Below are 21487 nucleotides of genomic sequence, written 5' to 3' on the forward strand. Positions count from 1 at the left end.
ACCGTGTGGCAGAATGATGCCCCTAGTTAGCTCGGTTATGCAGTATGCGGCTTCCAGCGCATAACTGGCAAAATTGCATGGTGACCCTTCGGAGTGCTATTCGTTTTTTTTCTTTTTCAGTTGTGAAATGGTTCAGTTATCACGTCACAAGTTAAAAAAAGAACTAGAAATGATAATGGTCATTTGAAGAAAAAGGAGACACGAACTACAAGTTGTCCCTTCTGCATTTCTCTGGCAGCAAGGTAATGGGTGGAGCTGTGGCTAGAGAGCGGCAGCGGGACATAGGAGGGTGGAGAGTTGGGGAGGGTGGACTTGAGAGATCTGTTCAGCATTTGGGGTGTTGGGAAAAGATTGGGGAGGGTTGGGGAAGAGTAGAGGTGGGGAAGAGGAAACGGTAGTGGTGGTGGTTTAGTGCTCAGCTTGCTTTGATGTGGACGGAGATTATTCGTTTCTGCACGTGTCTGGAGTGAGCTGATTGGCCCACGCACCCTCCGTGGGTGCTAATTGAGCTGCACCGGTCTCACAAATGAGCACCATCTTGGCAAAATTGAGCAGCCCAATGCTCCTTATTGATGAGGCTATGTTGAGCAACACCACTATTTTTATTGACTAAATCCTGTTATATGATGGCAGCACAATAATATAAGATAGTGCTCCCCAGCCTATGAGTGCAGGGATGTATGATGGTATTCAATTTTATAGTTAAAGTAGTCTGCTGGGTGATTCACTAGAACAAGAACTGCAATGGGCCTCAAGTATTGCTACCGGGAGGATAGCTCAGTGGCAACGTGCTCGCCTTGGAAGCAAGATGACAGGTAGCAAAACAGGTCCGATCCCCGCGCTTAGAAACCTCTGGGTATTAAGCACGTTATAAATAACCTATCATATCATATCATGTCATAGGCACAAAATGTTATAGCTTCTAAGGCAATTGGGTTTTTACCCATTCTTGGAAATATGTGTATAAAATTAACTCTTCGGCCAATTAACCATACTATTTTTTAAAGAGGCAACCAATCTTGCTACCTTAAATCCTGGGATTGCCTGATTTGCCAGCCTATCCAGTGTAATATAGAGCCCTCTATCAAAACAACTTCGCGGGCAGCTCTTGGTTACCAGTACGCTCAAGTGCACAAGTGGAAGACCTTTTGTTTGGTGCACTACGGAAAGAACAGGACAATACAGAATGAAGGCCAGAAAACGTGACCTTGGTTGCCACGAGAACAGCAAAGTCTTTATATGTAACTCAATACAACGCAAAATGCACTCCAAACAGAGCGTTGCCAGAGATCCTACCAACATATCTAGTGATACAGTGAGGAAAGAAAACGGGAGGCAGATTCTACCAGACAGACCTGAGACCAAAAGGGAGGCCTGAAGACTGGGCACCAAGAAGCCTTTCAGATAAGCCCGTGTCTGTCTGAATAGGGCCCTGAACCAAGGGTGTGGGGGAATACATGTTACCATTGAAAAACCAGAGTTACCCAAAGGTTGTGGAAAGACCTAATGGACGGGGGTGGGTGGGGGGAAATCACAGGTTGTAGAGATACCAAAAAGAATTCTAAGTGAATCGGAGGTTGTGGGGAGACCTAAGAACATTCTGAGAAGACCCGAGGTCATGGAGAGACCAAATAGAACACTGACAGAACCAGAATCTAGGAAAAGACCTAAGAGAGTGGTACTGATAAGATTCCACAAAGAACCGTGGAACAATTTGGGATGAATTAAGAAACAGACACAGAGAGGCCGACGTTGTCAAGGACCTCGGAAGAAGTCTACTGAGAGCCCTAACAGAATCATGTACATCTTGAGAAGATAAGGGACCTAAGGGAATTACTAAGCGAGTCCGAAGTTGTGGATAAGTCTAGGAGAATGTTTAATCAAAATCCAAGGACCTGAAAGAGAATGAAAACCGTATGCAAACCCTAGAGAGATCCGTGCACGGGAGCGTCTCATGTTTATTTGTTAGAATAGGGATGCACACTGAAGACTTGGGTTTCGGAGCAAATGCTTTGGCCAAACTTGAAAATGTTCACTGTGACTTAGCACTCGGCAGAAGGCCAAAAACATATTAAGATAAGATTTGCACTTTCTGTTGTCCCTCATCTTTGGACTGGTTATTAAAACAAGGGATTCTCTGGAGGACCAGTGACTGATAAGATTCAGTTGAAGACTTTTCTGATAAAAGATATCTTCATCCTGGGGTGTAGCGAGCACACAGAGAATCACTATTTCTGTTGTGCCGTCCTCAACGCTGGTTTTCAGATCCATCCCTTCTTTTAGAATAATTTCCTAGTCCATTTAGGTGTTTGTTCAAACCCTTCCCGCAATTACACAGAATAAATAAAGGCGCTGGGTCTGATTCCCAACAATTTGTCTTGGAGCGAATCAGTGATGCATCTGATCATCATCTATGATTTGCTCCTGCTGCCTTTCAGCTGTTTCACAAAGCCTACAACTGGAGCACATCTGTAAGATGCCCAGCTGCAAATGCGATTCACAAAGATTTGCTCAAGTGCAACCCAGTGAGCCTCCATGCATCTTCAGATCTGTCCTACCTTTAGGCTTTGTGAATCAGGAGTAAGGTAGCCGGAGATAATGAGAGATGTTCAAGGGCATCTCTGATTTTCTCCGCTGCAAATCTTTGTGATTCAGGCTCATCATATTAAGCAACCAAAATCTCAGTGTTCTTCATTTTTCAGCATCGCCGCATGGTCCATCTAAAAGGCAAAAGGGTCACCTTAAGCAATTGAGAGACGTTACAAAAGTGACGTGGGAGTTCTCTAATTCCATAATGATTTGTAAAAGTTCTTTAAAAGATTTTGGAGGTTGTATGTTGAGTTGGTAAGATGATGCATATGACGGGGAAACTGTGGAGTACTTGCAGTATTTTGTATGCATTGGTGTCAGGGGGCACAGAGGCGCTGAAGATAGCATAAACAGTGGCCTGGGCATTCTTCAGTCAGGCTGCTTCTAAAAAGGCTCCAGTGATGAGCTATCCAACGGCGGAGGCATCAATAATGGGATCCGTGACTGGGATCAAGGAGTACAAGAAAAAGAGGTGCCGGCTGCCTACATGGTAGACATTCCCTGCCCTATGTGTTTAGCATTATTTTAATTGTTTTTTTATAGCAAGTAATTAATTTTATAGATTACCTCTAAAGATTTTCAAATGAAGATGGAGTGGGTTAGGAGACAATATCATGCCATCTGTATTGCCCAACTTGTTCCACACAGAAGAACATTCTCTTTGACACTTTTCTGAGTCAAAGATCCATTTTTAAGAATTCATATTTGTCACTTACACTTGTGCTTTTTAGGCTTTTAGATAAACTTTACGCTGTAGTTAGTTGTGTAACAACAGCTGTGCCTCTGTTTCCTGTTTCAAAACGTCTCTATTTGCCATATTCTGAGGAAACCTTTTGGAAATGAGATTAGCACATATGGTGCGATTTAATAAGACATTTTCTTTTGCTTTGGACAACGTTGTCCCCTGTCAGGTGGTTGGGAACACCTCAATTCTTGAGGGCTGTAACGAGGAAGAAAGACCAGGGGACCGTATGAGTTTTATAAGTCTGTGCGCAAGGCCCCAGTGTGAAGAGGACAGTTCTAAGTCTTCTTCTCCTTGACTATATCCAAACAAACTACACTTGTGGAAAACCAGGCACAGATCCACTTGGAATCCATTTTAGGTTGTGACCTTTGAAGACTCCCTGTGCATGCTTCCACAAGGTTGCATCCTCGTTAATATTCGGCAGTGCCACTTATGAGCAGGTTCGGACTGGGGCATAAAATTGTCTCAGGCGCCAATGAACAAGTGGCCCACCGTTGCAAATGGCAATTCATTCCTTTTACGACAGATTGTTTGCGTAGTACCCATGGGGGAGGTTTTTGATAAAATGTGATGGAAATTGTGCATTTTAAGGAATATGTATTCAGTAACACTGGTCAAAACTACTAGTCGCATGGTGAAGTAACTTATCAAATTGCCCCAAAAAACTGAACCCACACTAGTATTTTGTGTTTTTGGTTCAGGCATTGCCCTATCGGCCTGTCAAAGCCTGCTTTTCATGCACATCACTTCACCCGAGGTTACACGCCCGCCGGTATCTTCGGTCATGATACTGGAACCAAAATCTTTTGAACCCGGGGGGTCCTTAAATCAGTAACACGTCATACTTAGAATGGGATGCAGAATAACTCTTACACCAAATAATAAGACTGACACAGGAAGTTGGAAAAAACGTCTCCTCTGACTGTTTTATTTCAATTGTCTAAAACCGGGAGGACATCAACGGATGTCGTACAGCATTCTCAATGCATTTCATAAAAAATTATACTTTTATAGCAAATGTGGCAAACAAGAAAATCCTACGTTCGGTTGTGATTGGCTTGAGGGGAAAATCTAAGTATACTTTCTATATAGGGACGGGTTGTGAATGGGTCTCTACAGTCAGGTGGACAACTTATGCTCACCCCTAGTGCAAGTTATCTTCAACAGTTATGAGATACACAGTAGATTATTAGCTCTCAAATTATAAGGCCCTTTGTTATATGGCCCTCTACAATTGGTTGGCACGCACATATCCTTCTGGAACATTCAGCTCACTAGCAGCACGTAGGCTGGTACCCCAGGTGCCAAAGGGTGGACTTGACCATGTCTGTCCACCCAATTAGCCCAACATCTCTTATCGCTCATGCCGTCTGCCATTCGGATTGTCTTTGAACTTGTTCTTGCAAAGTATACTTGCTCCTGAGAATAAAGGGGAATATAGGCCCACTCTTATCATAGTTCAGGTCTGCATGACCAAATCCTATTTCCATTCTTGACTCACGTGACAGGAGAACGTATTTCGGCCCGTTTTGCAGCACTTAATTGTCTTGAATCTTGACACTCACAGCCTTCTTTCTTGCACCTTAACAAGGGCTGATTCAGCTTCTCACGTTCACTGTTCTTCAAGGATAGATAACTGGTTCTTGGCCGCTCCATCCTCTGACACCAGGCCAGACAGCTATTTCAGCACTTGTATTTTCTGCAGTGCTCTTCACACATGCAATCTTCATTCCGCATATGAACGTTTACTCGATTCTTTTCTTCGTCATCAGATTCCATAAGGTCCATACATCCTCTCCTTTACCCACTCTTCTCAGTGCGTCACGCGTGCTTCTTGTGACGTCATCAGCTTCTTTTTCTCTCATCTTCGTATTCCTTTGGGGGTTCTCCTCCAAGAGATTGTCATCTCTACAGGGATCCATCATATAGGGTTTTCTCAACGGATACCTCTTCTCGACTCTCCATGGAATAGGCACAACCACTGGTGTCGTGCATGTCACAATCTCTGGCTTACTGCATATCGGAAGGATGGGGGCGGGACTTCCTACAGAGGCATTCCGCTGCTCCACTACACTTTACCCACATACAATGCAGAATGCACACAGTCCAGATGTGAATGATTGCATCAGGTGCTGCTCTCAGAGGAAAAAAAACAGGAGAAAAAAAACGGTGCTGTCTATAGTCCTGGTGTTTTTGCCCAGGCCTGGGAGCTTGTGCACATTCCTTAAACTAGGGAGGCACCCACTTACCACCCCCTCCCTACATGCCAGCTGCAAGTAGCAGGAGATGGGCCGAGTTCTTACCTTACCACTGATGCCCCTCCAATGGACAACAGACACCAAGGTGGCTTTTCTGAGCCCCATCGAGGACCCCTCTCTAGATTACACAAAACCATAAACACATCTACACCTTTTAAACTGGAAGTAACAAAACGGCTCCTAACATTCTTATTCCCTTTCATTTCCTACCCTGGAGTAATGTTCCTCTTGGTCGTTCTGCCCCACCAGCTCACCCTCCCTGAGGGTGGTCGAGAAGGGATCCTTAGGGTTGGGCTGACAGAACAGAGCCCTTCTACCAACCAGCAACACCCACTGTGGAGGAGAGGCCAGGAGATGGCCTCTGTGAGCGGTCTTCTCCCATAGGTGGCTATCAGCAGGCCGCCACTTCTGCTTCCTGCCGCACGCCAAAGTATAACTCTTTGTCCCACTACACCTAACACCACATGTATATAACAAACTACATACATACATGTATACCTAAATAAACACCTAAGCAACTATAAATACAAATATAAACATGCACACTTAAAGAAATACATAATTGCCTACATTTCAGGATTTGTGTAATATACACATGGGGGTGACTGCTGAGGTCAGTCAGCCCTCTTCATAGAACCTCTCCTGTTATGATGTTATGGGATGAGGTCTGCCTTTACTTGCTGGTTTACCCCAGGGCTGGCCCACCTCAGGCACTATTCTTTACATTTGTGGTGCCCCATCCACCAGATGGAGCACCACCACCTCGCGAGACCCAGGGAGGAATGTCTCTTCCTTCTGCAGTACCCTGTCTGTCATATGGGATGCCGTTGGCATCGTCCTGCAGCCCACGCCGAACCATAGCTTAAATGGCAGTTCTAGCCCCGGGGTGGCCCGCGTAATCATTGCTGTGTGGCCCACGCATTCGCATTAAGAACCTCTGCGGCGACAGTTACCCAAAGGTGGTGCAACGCTCACCGCCTCTGGCCTGGGGAGCTGTCTCAATCTTACCAGTGGCCCAGGCCCTGCGGAGCCATCGAGCTCACAGTCACGCTGGGTGTGCATTGATTTCTTCTGGTAGCATCCCTGTTGACATGGGGACACCGCCTACCTCACCACGCTCAGGCCTGTCTAGTAATGGGCGAACCCGCCCTGTACATTCTACGTGCCTGTGCGGCATAGGTGGGCGGGCGTGTGCTAGCTCTCCGGGACTGTGGCGCTGGTTGTGGAGGTACCATAGCTCTCTTCACCTGGGCTGCACGGACACAGTGGCCCGGGACCACAGTGGCCCGGGACCATCTTCACCGCCCCCGGTTGGCCGGCAGCAGTTAGGGGCAGACTTGGATGGTGTGCATGCTCCTTCGCTTGCCTGGGACACTTCAGTTATGCAGCCCTGGGCTGCTATTCTTCAGGACCCACCTAGTCTGGGTGCCACAGAGTGAGGGCAGGCAGCCTGGATCCGTGCTGCTGCCCGCACATGGTTCGGGGCTAGGTGACCATGTTTTTCACCCAGGCCGGCCCGCAAAGGGTTTCATTCTTCTGGGCCCACCCTCGAAGGTCCCTGGGCAGGCTAACACAGAGACAGGTCCCATGGGTGCCCGGCTGCACTGGCAACGCAACCTAAGGCCCACGGAGTAGCCGGGGTGCTGCTGGCATGCGCGGCCCGAATATTCAGTTCATTTATCCACCGGGGTACTCAAGGTCATGGTCCGCACAGCCCCAGGAAGAGCCTCACAATCATCCTCTACCTCTCAAAACTCGACTGTTACTTCCAGTGGTTCTTTTTTTTGTAAACATACTCTCCCCTGCACAGTCCACTTCTGGGGCAGGGGAGATTCTGTCCATTGTCTTGGTTCTTATTTCGACATCCCATCCAGACCCGTAGTGGGCTGGATGGTTTAATCCAACATAATATCCCAGGTAAGCGCCCCCTTTAAGCACCAACACAGAAACAATAAATACAATAATATCCCACGCTGGTGAATGTGCCTTTATTTATTAATTTCCCTCAGACAGCATGCCCCATTCCTCTATATTACAAAATCAGAGGCAATAAACTGCATGTCGTTCACTGGTACTTTTACTATGGTTTCAACGAAACGATCACAGCCATGATTAATATGCTACATCCATTAGCTTTCAAATCGCCTGAATATTTAATGCATGCATACAATTAGCCGGATGCGCCTGCGTGCTCTCTCTCTCTCTCTCTCTCTCTCTTTCTTCTCTCTTTCCTGCTGTCTTTCTCTTTTGTCTTACTCTTTTGCCATGCATATGCGTGCACATATGGGACAAGTTACCGTTAAGTGTACGCCATTAGGATTGTGGACGTCACCGAGGATTCACCCTGGGCACATAGAGGCTGAGTGCCTTCATAAGTTCTGAGGTGGCTTGAAATATCGTTTGTAAGTCCAAGAAGAGTTGTTTTATTCTTAATAATGCAAGGGTGCCACCCTAGAGGTTCTTGCTGCTAGTCCCTTCCCATGCTTTTTTCAGGTTCTGCAGTTTTCTTTCCTCTTATATGCTTTTTACTCGTATTTTCGGCTTTCTTTTTCTAGCGTTGTGACATTTTGTCTTTTCTTTCTACGATATACATTACTTTATTCCTTTGTCTGTTTTATTGCATCGGAAGAGTTTTCTTTCTACATTTAAACATTCGAATGTGTTCTCCCTTTCTGTACCTCTATCTTTAGTATATCAGTGTTTCTCTATCATTCATCAACCCCTTTCCTCTCTTTCTTATTTGCTTACTTTGTTTCTCCCCCTTTTTTCTTATTGCCTAGCTCTGTTCCTGTTCCAACATTTCTCCTTTTTTCAGTATTCTCTCACTTTTATTTACAAGTTCTTCTAAAATGATCCCTTAGCCAGCAGGCAGCACATTCAAATCCTTCAGTGCCAGTCACAAACCCCTGTCAAATAAGGGAACATAAAAATTAAATTGAAACTAAATATAAAAATGTGATTTAGTAAGCAAATTGAAAAATAAAATGAGAGGTCAAAGATGTAGGACAAGTTACCAAAATAACAACACTTGAAACCAAAATTGGTAAAGAACTATGTATGTTCTTAAAACCTTTCAGGAAATCTGATAGGGAGGAGCACAACTGGAGCGCTACAGGAAATGAGTTCCACATCCATGGACGTTATGGAAAAAAGGCATGGTTTGATCATTGCATGTGAATGAACTTCCTAGTGGCCCCTCTTCTGGTGTATCTGCTCTGTGCGGCTCTACAGCCACCAATTACTCTCAGTTTCTGGGCCATGTACATTAGAGAACACCAACACCGTTGCCTTGATGCTATACATCGTAATGTGCATATGGAATCCTGGGTGCCACCAACTGGACTGCAAAACATAGAACAGATTTCAACGGGCCAGTGAAGAAGCAGCAAGTACTCAAAGGGGTAACACTTTTCAATGTAATTGAGTGTCATTGGCACAGTGTTGGATGTAGACGCCAATCCCCTCCACCAGATTCCTCAGCTGCTCAATGTAGATATTAAATAGCATTGATGACAGTGCGGACCCCTGGGGTACACCACACTGAATAGGGATTACGGCCCTTACTGCCAAAGCCCGAACCAGAACACAATGCCGCTGAATGCTATTAGCACCCTGGGACAACGTCCAAGGTGGTAAGAAGGTTTCTTTTCGCTGGTTAAATGGCAGCGCTTATACAGCAAAGACCCAGTTCTAGAGGAAACAATCTAAATAATGTATAGAATAATGCACATAGGGCTGCATGACATTTCAGCAACCAGAAGACATTACAAATGGCTCTCCATAAAGGAAAAGATTGAGATGAAAACTTTGTGTCTTACCTTCAAATCACTGAACCATACAGCACCTCCTTACCTAACTGAAAAATGTACTATTAGATCATCTACACAGGTCACCATATCAACTAACACGTCTTGCCTGGTGATTCCTAGATATAAATTAAAAAGATCTGATGCGAGCTGCTTCCCTGTTATGGCGGCCCAATTGTGGAACACCCTCCCACCTGTCCTCAAGACGACCCAACTGTTCTCCAACTTCAGGAGAAACGTCAGCTCTTGGTTACTCAGCAAGAATGAATAGTAATTAGAAGTTCTGACCTACAGTTCATGAACTAATGAACCGTTCTCCCACTAGTTGCACATACCTGCTTCTCCTGTCACCCCATATCTGTTTTGTCTGGATTCTTGCCTTATGGAATTCTACTTATGTAACTGTAATTTAACCACAATTCCTATGTCTGTATCTTACCTGCGACCAAATTGTAATTTGACTTCAATGCCTATGTCTGTAACAATCTACTTGCGACTAAAAGCGCCCAGATACCTTTGGGTCAGGTGCGCTATAGAAATAAAATAAACAAACAAACAAACGAAGATGGTGGCCCGAAAAAGTGAACTAGCAAGGGAAGTGGTACCTTGACTTTTTTGGTGGTTTACGGATGGGACACCGCGGAGAGTGCCTGAGAGAGAACGGTAGAGAAATGGGTGTGGTCAGGGATTGGGGTGCTGGGGGGGAAGTACGGTGAAGACTGGGGGGGGGTTCAGGGACTCGGCACAGGCCAAAAAAATACTCCTTGCGGGCGAGGTGCAGGAGGTAGGCACTGGACACTGGCTTACACTAATGAATGCAGCAGGTGCTCCTGGCTTCCTGATTGGCTGGTGCCTAGCCCCTTCACTATTGATTTTGAACCTCGATTTACTTCTTCCACCGTTTCACTTACTCCCTGAGGCTGCCATCCATTATCCTTCGCAATGTCTCCTCTGTTATGTTTATTCCACATAAGGCGGAGCATCGTGGATTTGTAATAAAGGTTTGTGAGAAAGTGGGAGCTGCAGCGCGCTTTAAGAGGCTGTTTAATGTACAATATTGAATTCTCAAAGGCTGACTGCCTGAGCATTGGAATGGCTGCTGTGTCCCTGTCTCTCCCTGGAAAATCCGGTGCTAAAGGCAATGCACTAAACACACAACTGGCATAATGCTCTGTTGTCGTTTTTTCCCCCTCCTCTAGATTCCGGAGAGGGACAGGCTTTCGCCACAGCGATGACATTCATGGCATGGAATCCCTGAAGAGGTCAAGAGGAGCTTGTCCTCCGTCTTCCTACCCTTCCTGGAGCAGCGTTTGATAATTACACAAGGCAAGCCACCTGGGACATCACGCAGTTCTTGTGTCATCGTGGGAGGCCTGCAGTTTGAAGGGCCGGTCCGGCAGAGCACACACGCACTGTCAGTGCAGAAGGCGAGTCTTTCCCAGAAGGCGCCGCGGAAGGATCGAGTTTGCAGGGCCCGAGCCCGGAACCTTCTCGCAGATGGAAGCTTTCTTTACCGGCAACCCGGAGCAGGGCAGAGGGACACCTTATCACCACTGACTGAGTGGGGCTTAAAAGCCTTGGCAGAACGGTGCTGGCGCTCCTGGGCACACGCTATCATTGGCTGGAAGCGGCGAGACAGAAGAGAGTGCAGATTAGCAGACCCTTGAAAGGCTCAAGAGGGAGAAACTGAAAAATGAGCCAAGAATTGAGTCTGGGCTTCCTCAAGGAAATAGAACGAGAGAAGGTGTTGGACGTTTTATATCGGGATCAGTTACTGCAAAGGGTCGAGGAAGAAAGAATAAGGTACTGTTTTTTCTATCTGCTAATACAAAAGTAAGGTATTTGTGTGTGTGTGTTTGTGATTCTCAAGGTGTACCGCTCCTTCACTGCTCCCACTCATAGACTTGTACAGGTGCGTTATAAATGGCTCATATCATGTCATATCCTACCACTCATTTGAAAACCCTTATGAAGCCTGGCCCAATTGAAGCCCTGACTCTTATGCTAGCGCTGGTGTGCTACCATTCATTCACTGTTACTTAAATACTGCCACTCATATTCTATTTTTTTATTTTTATTTTATTTGTAAAGCGCACTAGAAGCCTGGGGGCATCGAGGCGCTGGTCCAAGGAAATGTATTCTATTACTTGTACCCTAACACTCCTATGCTACCACTCACACCAGGCTACTTAGGTACTGCCACTCATATCACTCTCTATTACTCGTGCCCACTCACATGCTACCACTCATACCAGGCTACTTAAGTACTGTTACTCATATCACACTCTATTACTCGTGCCCACTCACATGCTACCACTCATACCAGGCTACTTAGGTACTGCCACTCATATCGCACTCTATTACTCGTGCCCACTCACATGCTACCACTCATACCAGGCTACTAAGGTACTGCCACTCATATCGCACTCTATTACTCGTGCCCACTCACATGTTAACACTCATACCAGGCTACTTAGGTACTGCCACTCTTATCACACTCTATTACTCGTGCCCACTCACATGCTACCACTCATACCAGGCTACTAAGGTACTGCCACTCATATCACACTCTATTACTCGTGCCCACTCACATGCTACCACTCATACCAGGCTACTTAGGTACTGCCACTCATATCACACTCTATTACTCGTGCCCACTCACATGCTACCACTCATACCAGGCTACTAAGGTACTGCCACTCATATCACACTCTATTACTCGTACCCACTCACATGCTACCACTCATACAGGCTACTTAGGTACTGCCACTCTTATCACACTGTATTACTCGTGCCCACTCACATGCTACCACTCATAGCAGGCTACTTAGGTACTGCCACTCATATCACACTCTATTACTCGTGCCCACTCACATGCTACCTCTCATACCAGGCTACTTAGGTACATGCTACCATTCACACCAGGCTACTTAGGTACTGCCACTCTTATCACACTGTATTACTCGTGCCCACTCACATGCTACCACTCATAGCAGGCTACTTAGGTACTGCCACTCATATCACACTCTATTACTCGTGCCCACTCACATGCTACCACTCATAGCAGGCTACTTAGGTACATGCTACCACTCATACCAGGCTACTTAGGTACTGCCACTCTTATCACACTCTATTACTCGTGCCCACTCACATGCTACCACTCATACCAGGCTACTAAGGTACTGCCACTCATATCGCACTCTATTACTCATGCCCACTCACATGTTACCACTCATACCAGGCTACTTAGGTACTGCCACTCATATCACACTCTATTACTCGTGCCCACTCACATGCTACAACTCATACCAGGCTACTAAGGTACTGCCACTCATATCACACTCTATAACTCGTGCCCACTCACATGCTACCACTCACACCAGGCTACTTAGGTACATGCTACCACTCATAGCAGGCTACTTAGGTACCGCCACTCATATCACACTCTATTACTCGTGCCCACTCACATGCTACCACTCATAGCAGGCTACTTAGGTACATGCTACCACTCACACCAGGCTACTTAGGTACTGCCACTCATATCACACTCTATTACTCGTGCCCACTCACATGCTACAACTCATACCAGGCTACTAAGGTACTGCCACTCATATCACACTCTATAACTCGTGCCCACTCACATGCTACCACTCACACCAGGCTACTTAGGTACATGCTACCACTCATAGCAGGATACTTAGGTACTGCCACTCATATCACACTCTATAACTCGTGCCCACTCACATGCTACCACTCACACCAGGCTACTTAGGTACATGCTACCACTCATAGCAGGCTACTTAGGTACTGCCACTCTTATCACACTCTATTACTCGTGCCCACTCACATGCTACCACTCATAGCAGGCTACTTAGGTACATGCTACCACTCATAGCAGGCTACTTAGGTACTGCCACTCTTATCACACTCTATTACTCGTGCCCACTCACATGCTACCACTCATAGCAGGCTACTTAGGTACATGCTACCACTCATAGCAGGCTACTTAGGTACTGCCACTCTTATCACACTCTATTACTCGTGCCCACTCACATGCTACCACTCATAGCAGGCTACTTAGGTACATGCTACCACTCATACCAGGCTACTTAGGTACTGCCACTCTTATCACACTCTATTACTCGTGCCCACTCACATGCTACCACTCATACCAGGCTACTAAGGTACTGCCACTCATATCGCACTCTATTACTCGTGCCCACTCACATGTTACCACTCATACCAGGCTACTTAGGTACTGCCACTCATATCGCACTCTATTACTCGTGCCCACTCACATGCTACAACTCATACCAGGCTACTAAGGTACTGCCACTCATATCACACTCTATAACTCGTGCCCACTCACATGCTACCACTCACACCAGGCTACTTAGGTACATGCTACCACTCATACCAGGCTACTTAGGTACTGCCACTCTTATCACACTCTATTACTCGTGCCCACTCACATGCTACCACTCATACTGAGATACTGGCAATATGTATTCTACCCTCTCTTTTTCGTTTTTGGCTCCTAAGTAGTACACATGCACCATTTTACCGGGACACAAATAATAATATGGAGTCTTCAGAGGAGCAGCTGGTAGGGTTGCTTTAGTTAAATGCGCTCCTTCGCGACACAGGTCGGCTGCTGATTGCACGTCAGTCTGTGTGTCATGTTTTGGGCTTTTTATATTGACTGGTAATAGTGTAAATCTTCTTGAAAAGAGTGTCAGCTGTTTCCTGCGATCATTTTATTTGTTTATTTTTACCGCGCCGTAGCCCGCAGGCATCAGGGCGCTCAACAGACAACAGAATCAGTTACGGCTAGTGATAATGAGTTAGATTACTCAAACGGAGCTGTTTTAAGATGTGCACGGAAAGTGCTGTAGCTTTCCTCAGATCGCAGAGATGTGGTCAGCTTGTTCCAACTACCAGCTGCTTTGATGGGGAACGATCTACCCTTTCCCCTGGCTCGTTTCATTTACCCTTCACCACGTGATCTCAAAGTGGTGTAGGAACGGATGCTACTATTACTAGCTCAATGATCCTCGTTTTATCCACATCAGAGAGCGTTGAAAGGCTGAGCTGGCCTGGGGGTTGGGGATTTGAAGCTGTGAAATGTCAGCTACTCAGACCTCTGCAGTAGACTTGGTGCTCTGCTGACCGATGCTTCTACCATGTCTAATGTCACTGGTAACTGGTGGCATTTATTGAGCAGCAAATATATGATCCGCCCATAAAGTGATAGCAAGAGCAGATCTGGAGCCCCTGGTTCCATGATTGGTGTTACAGCGGGCATTGGCACGAGCCGGCAAGAGGAATCTGTATTCCATTCGTTCTGTATTACCTACGGGTGCATGATATATACTCATAATGTAAAAGTGCGTAGTACAGTTGCGGACTAAGTAGAGTGGATGGTGGGGTTCAAGGCAAGGACATGGGCTTCTATGTAATGCCATGTAAGGGGTCCTGCATAGCGCCCTTCTGCCACTATTAGTGTCCTCGCTGCGCTTATATGTGCTACCTTCAAGGTGATTATAATGCAGAGTTCCATAGGCAGAGGCGTTGCTAGGGGGGGGGTAAGGGGGCTATAGCCCCTGGTCTTTTGGTTGTAGCCCCGGATAGAATCTCAGGAGCTACAACCAAAAGGCTAGCTAGCCCCCAGTCCCGACAGTTCAGACATTAGTGTAGCCCCAGGTCTTTTCCAGACCTGGCAACGCCCCTGTCCATAGGTACTTACGAACGCTTCCTCCACTGTCTGGCCATAGCAGTTCTCTTTCCATACCCAATAAGCGAATCCAGGCGGATCTGATGATGGACGCGATGGAGTGTGTGTACATAATGGCCTTTTGGAGGGTGGGCCTCGGGGTGAGAGAAGCCTGTGTTATTTTCTTGCTCTTGTATGGATTTTAGAACTGCTCCTTGGATTTAATGAAATGTTGTGTATTTTTTTTTTCTTCAATTTATTTTATTCTTGTCTTTTTTCATTCATTGAAGTAGGATTGTTAAATGTTTATGGATATATATTGTTAAGGTTGAATGTTTTAATTAACCAATAAATAATAATAATAATAATAATAATTGACTAGCTTCCACATGGCATTTCATGATTGCCACTAAAAAATAAGATTAAAAAGTACGATTGTTCACTACCTAATGTGATTGAAGGGGCAGGATAACTGTTGCACGTTTCACCAACCCCTAACTTCAATTCCAGACTGAACTGTGTACAAAAAAAAGGTGGACGAAGGATGCCTGTGGGGGGGAGGGGGGGTAGGATGTGAGCTGTTTTTACGTGCACCCGATTTGCCACTGGAGCTAATCAAGTGAAAGTAAATTTAACAGCCATGTTTTTGCATCACATAAGGTGGGATGACACGTACAGCTTAATGCATGCCTTGCTTGGAGTACTTGCGGGTTTATGCATTTCGCCTGCTTCATTCCCGAACACTCAGCAGTGACTCCTAAAGAGATTATTTTGCATGTGAACGTATGCGTGTGTTGCAGAATCCTGCAGAGGGTATTATTCAACCTATACGTCTGCTGTTTTGGTTTAAACGCCAGTGAACACGCGCACGGGCAAGCACCCAACAGAGGCTTCTGTAATGTATGGTCTCCATACCGGTACACCCCGTTTCGGCGCTGCCGGTTCGGTGCGGGCTGATTCGCCACGGCCAGTTCGGCGCGGCCAGTTCCGCGACAGGATGTTTTGGCGCGCCGTGGGATTCTCTGTTTTTTTGCTTTTCGACAATCCTTTGTTCCCGTGCCAGTGCAGCACACAGTGTGGCTGCTGTATAACCCTAGCACGATCCACACGGTGTGATTGTTTTTGGATGGAAGAATCCAAGGCCGGTGAGTTTCTTAAGGCTCTGCACTGGGCGCTCATGCTCTTAAGTTGTGTGCAAGTTCTGTGAACAAGACATCGGTCTTTTTGGCTTACTGCACAAAAACCCAGACTCATTTAAAAGTCGAAAAGGTCGCTTTAATGTGACAGGCCAAAGCTTACAATTAAACGCTTACCTGGCTCCATGGCCTTACAAACTAAAGACATATTTCAAACAACCAATTAAATAATTAAACATTCTCATTTTTTACCCAACAGTTAAATAATTAAATAACACCATTTCCTCCCTAACTATCCCTTGGACCCTACCGTCTCCTTACCCCTTTTCCAGGCGTCCCGCTTTCTCCCCGGGGCCATGCCCCTCCAGGCTCAATACCTGTTCCCCCGTGGTGGCCCGATTGTGCAAACAGCGCCACCCCATCCTTTCCCGTGTCATTCCCGCATTGTGCTTCCCTCCCCCCACATCAAAAGGGCCATGCCCCCAGCACCAGAAAAACCCTCCCCCGAGGTGTTCTTTCTGCCCCACCCCCTCACCAATTTTCCTACCTCCAACTCCTCAACCAATCTCCCAGCCAAGAGCTCAAGTCCGCCAGATAACTATTGTTCCCCAAAAACCGGAAAGTTTACCCATCCTCTCTAAATCTCATCAATCCTTCCTAAACCATCTCCTTATGGTCCAAAACCTGTACTGCCACCGATGTACAAAATTCTACCATCTCTCTGTTTATCCCCTTCCTTGCCCGCTCTATCGGACCCTCATTTCTCACTCCCCTCCCACTCTCTGCGGCAAACACTTAGTCCCCACTACAGTTGCTTGAGGCCACACTTGCGGGACCCATCACAAAAACCCCTTTTTATTTTCTTAAGAAGAGCCACACCCGTATCCCTTCCAGATAATTTTCCCCACCAAGACTAATCCCCCCCCATCTGGAGGCCCATATCTTTCCCTCAACCCAGCCAACATAGGAAGCAACTGATCCCAGCCCCGCCCCCCCAAACCCGGACCATCTTACCACAACATCTTTATAGTTGCACCCCAGTTGCCTGCCAACAACCCTTTACTCAGCTTCTTTCCCCGCCCACTTAACCCTAGACTGTCCCAAAAACCAGATTTTTGACATCTGACCGGACCTCCTAGCAGCATCTGAAAAAGAAATTACAAAATCACTTACAAATCAACAACATCCTAATAAATGCAACACTCCTGCTACCTACTGAAAGAATTCTATAAAGACATTCTGTTTGACCCGGTCCCTGCCATACCCTTTGTATCTCCCTTACTCCCAGCATCCCAACCTTTTCACCTACTCCTCTGAATAGCCCAGCCTGCTACCTTCAGATGCTGCACCCCTCCTAAATGAATGAGTTCCAACCTCCTGACCTTTCCCACACCACTAGTAACACCTCCTCAGTACCCTATCCTTTCTGGCCATCTCCTTAACCCTCTCCGGAAACACCCCAGGTCCTCTCCTACCTGTCCCCCTATATTTCGCCCCTTTCACCTAACCTTTAAACAATACACCTAAACCCACTTAGCCCCCCTTTTTCCTCTAAACTATTACCCTCCTGCTCACCCTTGCCCCCCCACCTTCCATCACCTTATTAATTTGGCCCTGCGTTGCCCCCCCTGCACCGGGGGCCCACGTGCACCCCCGTCCATGCAGGCCCTTTACTTTATTACTCCTCTCGCCACTGCACCAGGGGCCAAACCTGCACCCCCGTCCATGCAGTCCCTTCCATATAACTAATCTTCAAGCTCCTTGCGTCCATTACCACCTGTTTCCCACCTGCACCAGTGGCCCTAGTGCACCCCCGTCCATGCAGTCCCCTTTTCTGCCTTACTCCTCTCCACCGCTGCACCAGGGGCCAAACCTGCGCCCCCGTCCATGCAGTCCATTCCACATAAATTCCTCTTCCAGCACCTTGCTTCGTTGCTCCACTTTTTTCCCCCAGCTGCACCAGGGGCCCTAGTGCACCCCCGTCCATGCAGACCCATCTCATCACTTCCCCTTGCTGCACCAGAGGCGCTCCCGCACCTCCGTCCATGCAGCCTGAAGCTTACTCACCTTGTCGTGCGGCAAGCATGAGGGCTTCGCCACCGGCATCCATGCCCTCCAAATGACGGCCACCACCCCTTAACAATTTCCACAGTTACATCCCCCCTGTGGCCCTCCCTACCTACGCGTCTTCCTCCTCACCCTTCTCCTACCCCCTTTAAATCGCCCCCAAAAACCTTTCATCAAATCTTGTGCCCCCCCTCCTTTTACGATAAACTGAGCCCGACCTACCAGCACACCCCAATTTACCTGGCATGCCGTCCTTCCCCCACCTCCTTGCCCCGCTCCTCGCCCTGACCCACTGTCCCCTGCCTGAAAACAATCTGTAACCGGATGCCGACCCGCACACCTGCTGCACTCGTGTTTAAATTTGCACATCCACCTCGTGCAGCCTTCTTTATTGAACGCCCAACATGCTGCCGAGAGCTGTCCTCTGCCTCCTGCTCCCTCCCCCTCATGGGCGGGGCGACCAAGAAAGGGCCGGTAAGGCACAGGCAGCCCACTTGCTGTGTGCCATGTCGGGGCAGGCCTCGTTGGAGCCATCCATTGCAGCCCAAGATCCATGTCGATCTCCCCCCAGACCGCCTGACTGTCCTCCGCCATTCTCGCTCTGAATTCCTCATCATAGCGTACCCAGGCAAAACCCCCAAAACTCGTGAAAGCCTTCCTAATTACGTCCATATATTTAAGCAAGGCCACGCAACGCTCCGGGAATTTTTCACAATATACACTGGCATAAATGATAAATGCCGACGTCCAATTCACAACAGTCACCGGGACCCTTGGGCGCGAAGCCAGTTCCCTCTCTTCTTCTTTAGAACCCTCCTTTGCTCTCACTTCCCTATAGAGCAACTTAAAAACATCTACATATTCCCCCGCCTGAATCTTCTCCCTGGTCTCTGCCATCAAGTGCGCTCCCAACGGTTTTGTTATACCCATGTATGGCAGTTTTTTCTCCTTGCCTTTCGCTTCAACCTCCTTTTCCTTTTCAACTGGCACCTCGTGCACCAATGGCTCCACCACCTTGTCCGTTTGAACTTCCACTGAGCAAATGCCCTTCTCATCCCCCAAGGCTCCGATGGCCTGTACACCAACTTCTTTCCTCACCCTTTGCAGTCCAGACCCTTAATTTCCTGCCCCCCTTCTCGTGTCCCCCCTTTGCCATGCAGATGACCATTCCCTTTCCCGCTCACCTCTTCCACACAGGCCGTCAGCGGTCTGGCGTCCACACCAATGCACCTCATCTCTGTCCTTAGCGGGCTCCTTCTGCGGGGACAAAACATATCAGCAGACTCACCAAGCCAATAGTTCCCCCGCCCTCCTGCCCCCCGACCACTCTGCACCTGCCTTTCCCGATCCCACCTCAAATTTCTTCTCTCCTCCCTCCTTTCCCTTACAGCCCCGTAACCTTCTACCTCCCACTGCCCCACATAATCCTCCAATCCAACTTCATCATCCCTTAAATACCATTGTGGATGCAAGCTCATGCCCGAGTTCAGTTGCTCTTCTTCATGCGAGCCCGGGGCTTCCGCCCCCCAACTCCTGTGACGTCTTCTAGGCGGGGCCGCAGAAACCCCTGCCTGGTCCTCTTCTCTCGGGCGAGGCGTGCCGTCCTCCACCCTGGAATCCTCATCGCTAGGGGCCGTGCTGCACCCTCTAGGCTCTCCTTGCGCTGACCGAGGAGGGGCCGCTCTAAAACCCTCTACCTCCACCTGACCAGCGGGGGCTGTGCCGCGCCCTCCGCCCTCACTCCTCCTACCCTGGGGGGCCGTTCTGCACCCCACTCTAACCTCCTCAATTGATGGGGACCTCTCCCTCCTTCTCCCACCTGTACTCTTCTGCAGATATTTACCCCATCCTCCCCTCTGCCCTGTCACCCCCTTCTGCGCCCCATCACCGCCCCCACCTTGGTTCCCTTGAGGCACCTCCTTTTGCGCACTCCTAGCTTCCCCTCGGCTATCATTGACTCCCTCCCTCACTGGCTCCCCACCCGAAATAGTTTCTCCCCTGGACGCCCTCCTGTCTATCTCCCTCCTCATCTTCCTGCCCCTGTATTCCCAAACCTCCCCTCTCCCCACTGTGGGGGTGCAAGCCACCACTGCCGCGAGAGCCCCATCAGCCGCAGCTCTACGCTGCGGCCTGCCCCCGCCTACCTCCCCTTCTCCCGTTACTTCCCCTACCGCCCCTTCCAATTGGGCCTTAGATGCCCTGCTAATGATTTCCAGCGCCTCCCTCAGTGCCCTAGCATCGACCAAACCCTTCTTGCTAGCTCCCTGGCCCACCATTGTGCACCAATAATCTGGTTGTGCACTAAGAGTATGCCCCCTGAAAGTTAAGCAAGCTAAACTAAGCCCCCGAGCCAAAACCTACCCGTGGACCTATACCCAAAATGCCAAAACTGCTAACTTTGAACAGCGTAAAATTAACAAATCATAAAACCCACTGGTACTATGTAACCCAAACAGAATATTTCTTTCTTTATTTATATATATATATATATATGTATTTTTTAAATATTTATTTCTTTATTTATTTTTTATTTATATATATATATATAAATATATATATATATTTTTTTTTACCCCCCTTAATACTGCCCCCTTTTAATGCCCCTGCCCTCAGAGACCCCCTACTCCTGCTCTACAATGCCCAGCAAAAAACCCTGCCCACCAGAAACAAAGATCCCCTTGAACAAAGCTCTACTTGCACACAATACCTCCCACACCGCCCCCTGGTGGCTCGCGAGACACACCACAATTAAAGCAATCACCAGGAAAATAAAGCTGGCCCTTTAAGCAACCACACTGCCCCCTAGCTGCTCAGAGGCCATAACGCACTGGCACCGGAAAATGAACGCGGTCCCTTTAAGGGACTGCAGTGCCCTCTTTCACCTATTGATGTTACCGCATATAATTGAGACCTGTCCTTGATTGACTTAACCAAAAAACACAATTGACAATGAACCACACAGCAAATAGGCACCCGATCAACTTTACGGGCAATAAATCTGCAGCTTAACAATAACTAAAAGGAGGCGAGCAGGCCGCCGCAGAGTGCAGTAAAAAACCGAACAGTCCCTTTAAATGACCGCACTGCCTGCCTACGTCCGAAAGAAGCTACCGCGTGTATGCGCGACGTAGCTCTGCCCGAAAATGCCAATGTCCCTAGGAGAAAGAAATGCG

General features: G+C 47.7%; 1 protein-coding gene across 3 annotated transcripts in view; it reads left to right on the forward strand.

The window, feature by feature from the left end:
- The window catches only part of SYTL3 (synaptotagmin like 3), a 778488-nt gene that overhangs the window by 71479 nt on the left and 685522 nt on the right, over nucleotides 1-21487 (forward strand). For all 3 annotated transcript variants that reach the window (XM_069607884.1, XM_069607886.1, XM_069607885.1), the window contains exon 2: nucleotides 10598-11201. In XM_069607884.1, the coding sequence (XP_069463985.1) occupies nucleotides 11092-11201 (110 nt within the window). In that variant the 5' untranslated portion in view covers nucleotides 10598-11091. The remainder of the gene's footprint in view (nucleotides 1-10597; nucleotides 11202-21487) is intronic.

This window comes from Ambystoma mexicanum, chromosome 4q (assembly GCF_040938575.1).
Source record: "Ambystoma mexicanum isolate Mex_15411 chromosome 4q, UKY_AmexF1_1, whole genome shotgun sequence".
Taxonomy (NCBI): domain Eukaryota; kingdom Metazoa; phylum Chordata; class Amphibia; order Caudata; family Ambystomatidae; genus Ambystoma; species Ambystoma mexicanum.